The following is an 11961-nucleotide window of genomic DNA, read 5'->3' as shown; positions in this document are numbered from 1 at the left end:
AAGCCTCCTGTGCGCGTGCCAAGCATCACACTTTGTGGAGGAGAGTAAATCCAATGAATGGTCCTTTGTGCGTGCTGTAGCATCGCACAAAGCCGAGGAGCTTACACGTGAAGGTTTAGTAGTTCTCGAAGGAGAGCATGCGTCAGCACGTCTCTTAAGAGGAGTGTCTTACTACTTCTGTGAGAGTCACTGCTGGCTCTCGAAGAAGGTGTTTGTTCCGATACGTAATACAAACCCTCGGTCCTTTAACAATAGGAAGGTAACTAGCGGCAGCTGGGACGGTCGTAAGCTTCAAACAAGGGGAGAACGGTAGTTAACTGCTTGTCCGATCGTGCGCGCGCCCGCGCGCCCGAGAGGTGAAGAATCACTTTTGCTTTCGGCCGCGGGTGTGAAGGACGTGTTCGTCATCGCTCTCTGCCCGCTTCATCGTCGTATGCTTTGTTTATATTGTGTTTTCTACTAATGGTTTGGTTTGACTTGAAAATGAAACATGGAGCAATCGCCGTAGAGACGGCGATTTCCGCTCTTTTCATGAATTGAACCCTTGAATTATGTCTCGGTGCCGAGGGCGGGCGCACTCGCGCCGAGTCATGTTATTTTGGGCGAAAGTGTGTAATTGAAAGATGTAAGTACTCTTTTTCATTATTTTTTTGCCCTGTGCGTTCGTTGCCGAGAGCTTGATTGCGCTCGGCAAGAGCCTCTTATTTTGTATGAATAGAATGCAATGAAAGTGGATTCGCAATGCAGTTTTATTTTCATTTTCATTTATTAATTGCATCAAATTTAATTTTGGATCAATTTCCGCTCTTACCCGGGAATTAATCCTTACGATTTATTGCTGTGAAAGTGAAAATAGCAAGTGCAGTATTGTTCATTTTCATATATATTTATGATAGCATCATATTATTATGGATCAAGTTTCCGCTCTTACCGGGAATTGATTTTTCCCTCTTTAAGTTCTATGAAGTGAATCGCAAGTGCAGTATCTGTTTTCATTTTCATATTACTTTTCACTGCTGTGCGGGGGTAGGGGAAGCGAAGGTCTGCCAGGAAGTCGTCGGAAAGCTCTCCGCGACTCCCTTGGTATCCGATTCTTCGTCTTCTTTCCTGCCCCCCCGCTCAGCTTCCTCGTATTTTGTTTTTGGGGTCTTCCTTCCGTTCGGGGTGGGGCATGTCTCCCCCCCCGTGCGTGAGGGAACCCCTCTTACTAATCTGTCTGTGCTACCGCAGGTGCTACAGCCATGGAGACGACCTTGGACAGGTATGGACCACTGCGGCTGCAGGGCGTGCCTAGCATCCACGATCTGCTGCAGAGTCTAGCGAGGTCTGGGGCGGTGACCTTGGAGTGGTCTCCACTACAACCTTCACGGCCGCTTATGCTGCTCCCCCGCTGGTCTACACTCCATGCTGTGTCGGTGACGCCGTCTGCCGCTTCTAGGGCCGGTCGCCGCCGTACCGAGGAGGGGTATGCCGCCGCCGCCTGTGTTTTCCTTCGTGTTGCCTGCCCCAGACTTCCGCTGTTCCAGCAGCTCACCCCTGGACCGGCCGCCAGTACCACGCTGGCTGCCGATGATTCTACGAGGCGATGGCTGGGCCTGCCTGTACCTGTCGCTGATGTGGTTCCCGCTACTGGCTTGGCTGTCCCTTCTGTGTTTACCGCTGCCGCTGTTCCTGCCGCTCCTGAGCTGGTTGCTGTTCCTGTCGCTCCTGGTTCCTGCGCCTGTCCATGCTGGTTCTGCCCATGGTGTGTCTTCCAGTCCCAGGTCCTTCCGGACAGGTGCAGTCCGGGCCGTGTTGCTTCGGCAATAGGCCCGACTCCGGCCTGGATGGAGGACCTGACGACTGTCCTGCGTGAGCTGACGAAGAAGAGGAAGGTGTCATCTTCGTCTGTTGCTGCCTCTTCCCCTTCGACTTCTAAGGCCCATAAGCCGAAGAAGAAGAAGGCTGCCTCCCCCCCTAAGAAGTCTCCTTCGGGAACTTCTAAGGGCCCGTCCCACCTCGGTGGGACGGGGGGTCCTTCTGCTGGTCCTCCTGCTCCTTCGGGAGCGGGTGCCCGTCTCCCCTTCCGTAAGGAAGAGATAGACGGGGACCAGAGGAGTATCGGTTAGCTCTGGTACTTCCTCGCCTGGTGCTAGCGGCGATGCCGCTACGCCAGGTTCCGGCTCGGTCTCTCGTTCGCGGGAGATCCCGAGTGTACGCTCTCCCTCGGGAGACCGTGCAGCCAAAGTTTCGGCGCCAGAGTTCGCTCGGCGCCAAGACCACGGCACGGAGCAGAAGGCTGGCGAGAACCGCTCAGGTGACTCTCGCCAGGCCAGCGGCTGCTCTCGCAGCGACCAGCTGGTAACCGGGTTTTGTTATTCCCCCTAAGAAGACTCCTTCGGGAACTTCGAAGGGCTCGTCACATTCCGGTGTGACGGGGGGGTTCTTCTGCTGGTCCTCCTGTTCCTTCGGGAACGGGGCCCGTCTCCCCTTCTGAGAAGAAGAAGAAGACGGGGACCAAGGGTGTGCTGGCTACCGCTGGTACACCCTCGCCTGGTCTTGGCAGCTCTGCTGGCTAAGCCAGGGTACCGGCTCGGTTTCTCGTCCGCGAGAAGTTCCGAGTGTACGATCTCCTTCGGGTGACCGTGCAGCCAAAGTTAAGGCGTCTGAGTTCGCTCAGCGTCATGACCGAGGCACGGAGCAGAAGACTGTCGAGAGCCGCTCAGGTGACTCTCGCCAGGCCAGCGGCCGCTCTCGCAGCGACCAGCCGGTACCTCGGTATGGACGTGACGGTCTCTGACCGGCCACGGGTTGAGGCTGGGAAGAGGTCCCCCAGGTCCCCTCGACCGACGGTACCAGCCTCGCTGGTACCAGCGGTTTGACGTGCCGCGAGGACGCTCACCGGTCTCACGGCGAAAGCGAGCTCTGCAGGTCACCTGACCGCCGCTCCCACAGGGACCGGGCGGATACGGTGACCAGCAGCAGCTCGTCTGACGCACGGGACCGGGGTCGACGTGCTCAGTCGAGCCGCTCGCCACAGGTGAGCGGCACGGCCAGGCCTGCAGATCGATCCCCACCGCGGGTTGGTGATCGGCTGCAGCCCCCCACGTACGCTGGTCCTGCCAGCGAGCGGGGGGGGAGCGTCAGGTCTGTCTCTCCACTACCTTCAACTTCCTCGGGCTACACCGGGAAGAGCGAGGTAGCTAGGAGTGATCGTGAGAGGTGCGCCGCTCACGATCCCGTCACGACGCCGCACGTGCCACGTATGGTCTTAGGACCAACCAGGACGTACGCGCAAGTGATTGGAGGCGACCGTCAGGGGGAGAGGGGGTAGCGTCAGTTCTGTCTCTCCGATACCTTCAACTTCCTCGGCATACGCCAGGAAGAGCGAGGCATATAGGAGTGATCGTGAGAGATGCGCCGCTCACGATCCCGTCACGACGCCGCACGTGCCAGTTGGTCTTAGGACCAACCAGGACGTACGCGCAAGTGATTGGAGGCAACCGTCAGGGATCTGTTGCTGGTGGCCTTCTTCTGAAGGAGGAGGGTCCTGGGAGCTGCTCTTGTTGGAGGGACTGGACGGTCCTACTCCTCAAGACGCTGTAACTTCCGAGATTCAGAGTAACTTTACTGATTCGTCAGCACAACGACCGGGGGGAAGGATCGCCGCTCCCACCAGCAGAGCCCATGTCTCTGCTCGAGTCGTTTTGGGGCCCGAGAGGGAACCCAAACCGACGGTGGGTATGCCGCGATCGGAGCTTGCCGATTCTGTCTTGAACCAGAGTCTCTCGTCTCCGGACAAGAAGGCTCTCTCAGTTCTGGCCGGTCGATCAAGCTACTTCCACCTCCTCTACTGCGACAGCGGCGTTTCTACGTGTCTTCGGACACCGTATTTAAATACTCCTTCGGTCCTCCTGAGAGGTTTCGACCTCGACGAGGACTGGAATGAGTCGGAGGACGGTATCGGCTCTCTCCTGTCAGGTGTCGATCAGCCCCACCCAGACGACGTTCACAGTGGCGGCAGACCCTTACCTACAGTGAGAGTTCGTAACCCTCCTCGGGAAAACGTTTTCTCCTGACGATACGTTTTCCCAGACTCTTGAGAGGCCATCGCCGCAAGGCGATGGCTGCTCCTACTCTTCTCCAACTGCTAGTTCCACTGGGAAGGCGAGCGAGTATCCAATTCCTCCCCATTCCCTCTCTCCTTACGGCTACGAGGGAAAGGGGAAGGATCCTACAGAGATTTCTCTGTAGGATCCCACGTTGGGGACTGCGCTACCAGGGGGGACCTTCGGGTCCTACCTGACGTAAGCCCCGGTCGTTGAGGAGGGATCTTGCCCCATTCTCGATTTCTACGGGAATCGAGAGGACCACCAGCCGATATCGTTTGACGAATTCGGTGGGGTTTCGCAGACTGCTTAGAAATTCTACGAAATTTCTAGCGCATTCAGAGTGTTAGAGTTTCTTACGATCTCCAAACACTTAGGCGAGACCACGGTCCAAAGTGAGCGAGACGAGAATCCCCGATATGTTACACGATAATCGGGAACCTCGCCTATGCTCGAATTCCTGGAATTTCTAGCATTAGGAGAAGACTGCTGCTGAAAGAAGACTATCTCACAGTAGGCGACCAACCTGGAATAGAGAAGAACGGACGGGAAATATCCAGTTTGGCTGGAACTATCGTCTTAGTATTCTGTTCACCATTGAAGCTTTCCTTCGAGAAGACTTCTCCTTCACTCTCTTTAATAGAGAACGAAGGTGGTCGATCTCCAATCCTTATTTTGTTTTCTTGAAGGAAAGAATTTAGGATGGAGATCGTTGTTCAGAATCCTACAAATATACTACGTATATTAACCTCGCGGACATGATTCTGCTAAGCAGTTGAATGGTCCGAGGGGTAGGCGCATATCCTGGTTATTCTACGGATTGCGACTTAGACGAAAAGTATTCTAATTGAACTGCAACCCGGGTTGCTTGCAACCTCCAGGAGTTTCCAGTTTCAATTTTATATACTTATGGTGTTGTCACAACAACACCATTTAAGCTTTTATATTTACCGAAATTCGTTTCGCTTAAATATAATTGCTCGAGCATATCTTTTTATGCTCGGTGGTTCTAGCCGAACGCATTCCTTCGTGGAAAGGATTACTTGGCAACTCAGGATGACGAGTCAGCGACAGCTACTGCGTATTGAATTGCCCGAGGCATTTCAGTATCAGCTGCCGCTTTGAGATAGACGGTTGTTTATGTCTTTCTCACCTGCTTTGATTGAATAACAACCGTATCTCTGCCCAACAATCACGGACTTAAGTCTCTGATTAACGGGGGATTCTCGCATACATGAATGATCATCTCACTGCTGTGAAACGCTAGTATTCATCGTCTTCGGTATTGCGAGAATTTTAAACAGAGATATCTATTCGACTCTCATCTTTCTGTTTACCGCACGGTAACAGAATTCTGTAATAGTCTCTTGCTGCATCGTATCCCGATAATGCGGATGATTTTTGCGGAATCTGAGTTTGTCCTCAAAATATCTTGTATTCGGAGGTGTACAATTGTTCATTGTTCACCCCGGATTAGCAGATGTATTGAAAGACATCGCCTACTCCCACACCTGCCAGCTCTACTTCCAAACGTTCAGCCCATGAGAAGCAGTTCTCATTACTGAAGAACGCCCCGCTTTCATTGCACAACGGACAGCAATGAAATGGCGGTTAGCGTTTTCAGTCATTTGTAAGCACAGGTTTAGAATCTTGAGATTCCTTCTCTCGATTCAGCTGGAAGACGTAGGTTGCATTCATTGCCTACCTTCGTCTTCAACGTCACATAGTGTTGTTTCTCCTTAAGCTGAGATTCAACTTCTATGAGATTTTCTTGCCATCAGGGACCTCGGTCTTTTGAAGGCAATTGACTTTCGCCTTTTGAGCTTATGCATTAAGAGAATCATCGCCGCGCCGTCCGGCATCGGTGACTAAAACAAATATTTTATTTGTTTGGTCTCTCAGCATAACTCTTTAAAGGGCGAAGGTCACGTGACTTACCCGGATGCTTGGACAACTTGCCTCTACTGATTCCGAACCAGTCAGTCGGCAGCTGTCAGAGCGCCCGAGTCAGTTACGAACTATGCTGTGGACTTAGTTCGGTTGTTCCAGAGCAATCATTACTTCGTCTTAATAGCTTGTCAGTATGAGTACTGTACATAACCAAAGTCGAGAAGAGGGATAGGTCATACGACTATTCCCTTCTTTTCGTCTTAGGTAACTGCATGACTTCTCTTGAGAAGTCAAGCACAAAGGGATGGGGATTTGTGACGCTCGATTTCGTACCGATCTTCGGTAGCGAAGACTCAGAACCCTTCGGTAACTGACGATTGGTTCGAGTCCTTCACAATACCCTCCCTAATGGACTTCACCGCCTCCGATACGAAGGCTATGCTGCTTTGTCCTGTGAAGGTGCGACGGAGCTGTCTGAAGAAATCGACACCCAGGATGAGTGTGGACGCCTCTTCAATCATTCTCTCGCGTTCCGCAAGAACTTCTCCGTGGCGCAGGTAATGAAGGCAGGCGCCTGGTCCAACCGGACCGCATGCACCTCCTTCTACCTTCAGGATATTGCCCACAGTTCCTTGGATCTTTTTCCTTGGGAAACCGTGGTGGTTGCTCAACACGTTGTGTAGTTAACCCAGACCCTCGCAGGCTGAACAGCATCGAGTCCTGGTGTGACCGTAAGAATGGATGAGGAATGAGAGTGTGACTGGCTCCTCTTCCCATCTTTTTCTTCCCTCTACCTTTGGGTAGAGGGACACGGTCGTCACCCTGCTGGGTAAGGACGAGATGCAGGTGAGCTACTCAATAGAGCACCATCCTATCCCTTTCAGTAGGGATAGGAGTAAATATCCACCACTTCCTCCAACAAGGGGGAGGAAGTGGATGCCAAATTGAGACAAACCCATCATTTTATGATTGTCTCTTGCAAACAGGAACAAGTTCTTGCTTGCTGGTACGAAGAGATACGCTTGCCTCTCTCTTAGTACTTGGCCCAGAGGTCTGACCATTGATCCTGCGGTGCACACCCCGATCAATCGGACAGAGGTTTGGATCCCTCCCTTGCTCTTACGACCAGGGAGGCACTCCAGGGTTGGACGAACACCAGTCTGTTCACCAAAAAGACTCAGATTCCTCCCACCAAGAAGTGAGTCTTCCTATTGTTAAACGGACCGAGGGTTTGTATTACGTATCGGAACAAATGACAATTTGTCGAAAATTGCATTTTTCCTAACTATACAAACCTGAGGTCCTTTACATATAGTCCCACCTCATGCCACCCCTCACTCTGCAACTTTTTGCATGGGCCTAAAGCAAAAGTGATTCTTCACCTCTCGGGCGGGCGGCCGGGGGAGGGAACGTGGGCCCAACGGATCGGAACAAGCAGTTAACTACCGTTCTCCCTTGTTCGAAGCTTACGACCGTCCCAGCTGCCGCTAGTTACCTTGAAAGCCTATGTTAAAGGACCTCAGGTTTGTATAGTTAGGAAAAATGCAATTTTCGACAAATTGTCATTTCAGGAGGAGTCTGAGGACCTCGTTCAGGGACAAGGTGAAGCTGCAGGGCCCGCATCCCCGAGGGCGGGCAGACAGGATGACAGACCTGGTCAGCGTCGAAAAGAGCCTCCGCAGGGTAGGGCTCTGGGGGCTGCGCCGCATCCACGAGGGCGGGGCAGACAGGATGACAGACCTGGTCAGCGTCGAAAAGAGCCTCCGCAGGGTAGGGCTCTGGGGGCTGCGCCGCAGAGTGAAGGGCGTCTTCCTTAACAGCATGGGAGGATGAGGCTGACTCCTCCGAGAAGACTAAGGAAGAAGACACAGCCCCTGAGGAGAGTACTGACAAAAGTCTCTCCTTCAAGGGCAGCCAGGAAGTCCCAACGAAGGCCACAAAATACGAAGGGTGTCGTCAACAAGTACTGAAAAACAAGGCTCATCCTTAGAAGGGCCAGGCCTTCCCGTTTCACCAGGGGAAACGGGCAGGTCTTGCTCTTTCAAAGGCTGGCCAAGAGTTAACCCTTAAACGCCGACTGGACTTATTTTACGTCGACATTTTTTGTCTCTCGGGTGCCGACTGGACGTATTTTACGTCGACATACAAAAGTTTTTTTTAAAAAAAAAAAAAAAAAAAATTTCCGCGGAAAAATACTTTTAGGCCTACCAGCCGAAAACTTGAATCACGTGCCTTGGGGGATGCTGGGAGTTCACGGATCAAGGTGTTGTTTTGTTTACAATCGTTACGCAGGCGCGCAAGCGCGAATTTCTTTCTTGCCGCACTAAAAAGTATCTGTGACACATCTCGGAAATTATTTTGTCACTTTGACATAATTTTGTTACCATTTTAAATTAGCCGTTACATAAAGTTTTATATATGAAAATGTGCGCATTGTTATGTAGAACACAACAAAAAAATACTCATGATTGTAGCTTTTATCAGTTTTGAGATATTTTCATATAAATAACGATAAGTGCCAAAATTTCAACCTTCGGTCAACTTTGACTCTACCTAAATGGTCGAAAAACGCAATTGTAAGCTAAAACTCTTATATTTTAGTAATATTCAATCATTTACCTTAATTTTGCAACTAATTGGAAGTCTCTAGCACAATATTTCGATTTATGGTGACTTTATGAAAAAACTTTTTCCTTACGTCCGCGCGGTAACTCTTCCGAAAAAAATCATACATGCGATTGTGGTAATGTTTGCACCATTTTAAATTAGCCGTTACATAAAGTTTTATATATGAAAATATGCGCAATTTCATGCACAATACAACTAAAAACAACCCATGGTTGTAGCTTTTATCAATTTTGAAATATTTTCATATAAAAAATGATAAGTGACAAATTTTCAACCTTCGGTCAACTTTGATTCTACCGAAATGGTCGAAAAACGCAATTGTAAGCTAAAACACTTATATTCTAGTAATATTCAAGCATTTACCTTCATTTTGCAACAAATTGGAAGTCTCTAGCACAATATTTCGATTTATGGTGAATTTATGAAAAAAATAACATTTTCTTTACGTCCGCGCGGTAACTCTTCCGAAAAAATCATACGTGCGATTGTGGTAATGTTTGCACCATTTTAAATTAGCCGTTACATAAAGTTTTATATATGAAAATGTGCGCAATTTCATGTAGAATACAACTAAAAATAATTGAAGGTTGTAGCTTTTCTCATTTTTGAAATATTTGCATATAAATCACGATAAATAGAAAAAAAACCACGTTCGGTCAACTTTGACTCTACCGAAATGGTCGAAAAACGCAATTGTAAGCTAAAACTCTTACAGTCTAGTAATATTCAGTCATTTATCTTCATCTTGAAACAAATTCGAAGTCTCTATCACAATATTTAAATTTATGGTGAATTTTAAAATAAAACTTTCCTTCCCTCCGCGCGCGGATTCTCCACCACAAATCTCCGAAATGTGTACGTCCCATTCTCGGAATATTTGCTCCTTTCATACTCCGTTCATATTAGGCATTTCATAGAGTTTTATATATGAAAATGTGTGCAATTTCATGTAGAATAAAACGAAAAATATTTGAAAGTTGTAGCTTTTCTTATTTCCGAAATAATTGCATATAAAAAATATATATAAAAAATTTGACATTCGGTCAACTTTAACTCGTCAGATATGGTTGAAAACTGCATTTGTAAGCTAATATTCTTATAGTATAGTAATATTCAATCATTTGTCTTCATTCTGAAAGAAATTGGAAGTCTCTAGGACAATATTTAGATTTATGGTGAATTTTTGAAAAAAATATTTGTTTACGTCCGCGCGTTACGAATTCATGCATTATTTTGTGATAATATTTTCTCTGTGTTGCTTTTATCGTTTTACAATGTGTTATATACCAAAATGATCGCAATTTAGTGTAGATTACAACGAAAAAAAAAGTAACTTGTTACCTTTAACTGTTTTGCGCACAGCGCGATTTGAATACAATTATATATGAAATTTCGTTTTTGCGCTATCATATATCGCATTATTTATATATGATAATGATAATTTTTTTCATTTCTGATGGTTGCATACTAAACTTCAGGCAATGACAAAAAAAGGAGCCAAAAATGAACTCTTAATCTTGAAAACTAAGCGCGCTGTGATTTAAAAAAAAAAATATCTTTTCCGCTTCCGCGCTCACTCTGAAACACCTCCGGCACACGGGAGACATTTTTTTTTTTTTACGGCTTCGGCGTTTAAGGGTTAAATTGTCGCTCATATGCGCTTCACTCCTGGAGGAGTGAGATACCGAAGGTCCCGAAGGACGAGTCCCCGACGAGGAAGCAGAAGGTCTGGGTCGTTTAGTCTTCGAGGAAGAACTCGAAGGCGAAGAATCCATTTTCTTCTCCTTACTTCACCGCCAGCGATACTCAACCCACTAGGCAGGCGACCAGGTATGACACTCCTCACGGGGATTCCGATGTACAGGAATGACCCCTGCAAGGACAAAGGGAGTGAGGGTCTCTATCAATCCTGCTTATGAGAGTCCCACACCTATGGCCCGGGACACCAAGGCAGGAACACATAACCATATTGTCAGACATACTCGCATTCAGGTAGAAAGAGAAAAAGAATGTTATGAATAATTTCAACAAGCCAGCGAGAGCGAGAGAGAGAGAGGTCTTTCCTCCCTGCCGGCTGTAATCAAAGTGGCGACTCAGTGAGCTGGTGGGAAGGCGGTGCCTCCCCACCACTGGGCAGGTAACTACCAACCCGGTAGTTACTACCTTGGTATATAAAAGAATGTATTAGCTGGTAGTTTCAGCTGAGCTGCAATCTATCCCTAATTAAAGGACAGAAGGTTTGTATACTGTGTAGGAACAAATAAAAAGTGTAGAAATGTAAAAAATAAAGGCAGAAAAAAATGCATAGGCATTGGACCACTTACCATACTTGTTGTATCATAAATATGATGCAGTTGCAAAATATGTGATGGATCAGGTACATTAGTACATTAACAACATAAAAATACAATCAAACCTGTTTAACTGGCTTAGTTGATCTTGTAAGGCACCTTACTACCAATTTAGAGTATAGTCAGCAAATTATTCTTATGTTGGAGGCAGCAAAGGGGAATTTAAAAAAATAGCCATGATTAATTCAAATAGCATATTTTTAGTTATTTTTACACTTATCTTTTTATTTGTGGTTGATTATCATTTTATAATAATTGGATTATGAATGAAATTTGTTATAGATACTAAAGAGTTAGGTACCATTGACCTAAGATTGGATGTATTTGTTTGGAGTGACATTGTATAAGTAGTAGCTACAATTTTAATGGCAATTTGTCATACTGGATGTTTCAGGAGTGGCAAGTCATCAATACAGAAGGTTGTGTTCCACAAGATGACTCCAAATGAGACGCTCTTCCTAGAGTCAACAAACAAAATAGAATCTGAGAACATTTCCAATTCTTCGTTTGTCCAGTTCAAGATTCTAGATTTTCCTGGGCAGATAGATTTCTTTGAACCTTCATTTGATTCTGAGAAGATTTTTGGTGGTCATGGAGCACTTGTCTTTGTTATAGATGCACAGGTATGTTGGAAAGTTTCCTTTTTTAAATTAACATATTTATTTTCATGATAAGTAAAAATGTATTATTTGTAAAGTTAATGTGTCAAAGAATGAATGAGGGTGGTTTGGGTCGTTCAGTTTTTTGTGTTTGAGAAGACTGGAGATTTTGGTTATTTGTTTGAAAGCCAGTAATTCACATGTTACATATTCAAGCACACTGCATTGCTGTACAAAAGCTCATTCCTTGTATCACAGAACCATTTCTTATTAATTGCTATATCTAATGATTATGTTTCAAGAAATTTACTGGAATCGGCAATTATACAAATCACTAATAAAAGCAACCTAAATCTTAGTCTGGGAATGTACCATTTGGACCCATATATTTGTAAGATGTTTATG

General features: G+C 47.0%; 1 protein-coding gene across 1 annotated transcript in view; it reads left to right on the top strand.

Moving 5' to 3' along the window:
* Positions 1 to 11356: 11356 nt before the first annotated feature.
* Positions 11357 to 11961, top strand: part of LOC135198821 (ras-related GTP-binding protein D-like) — an 83354-nt gene continuing 82749 nt past the window's right edge. Inside the window, exon 1 of the mRNA XM_064226790.1 lies at positions 11357 to 11580. Within this exon, the coding sequence (XP_064082860.1) occupies positions 11392 to 11580 (189 nt within the window). The 5' untranslated portion in view covers positions 11357 to 11391. The remainder of the gene's footprint in view (positions 11581 to 11961) is intronic.

Source organism: Macrobrachium nipponense, chromosome 22, assembly GCF_015104395.2.
Source record: "Macrobrachium nipponense isolate FS-2020 chromosome 22, ASM1510439v2, whole genome shotgun sequence".
Lineage (NCBI taxonomy): Eukaryota > Metazoa > Arthropoda > Malacostraca > Decapoda > Palaemonidae > Macrobrachium > Macrobrachium nipponense.
The sequence above is the reverse complement of the archived record's forward strand: the minus strand, read 5'-3'. Positions and strand labels throughout refer to the sequence as shown.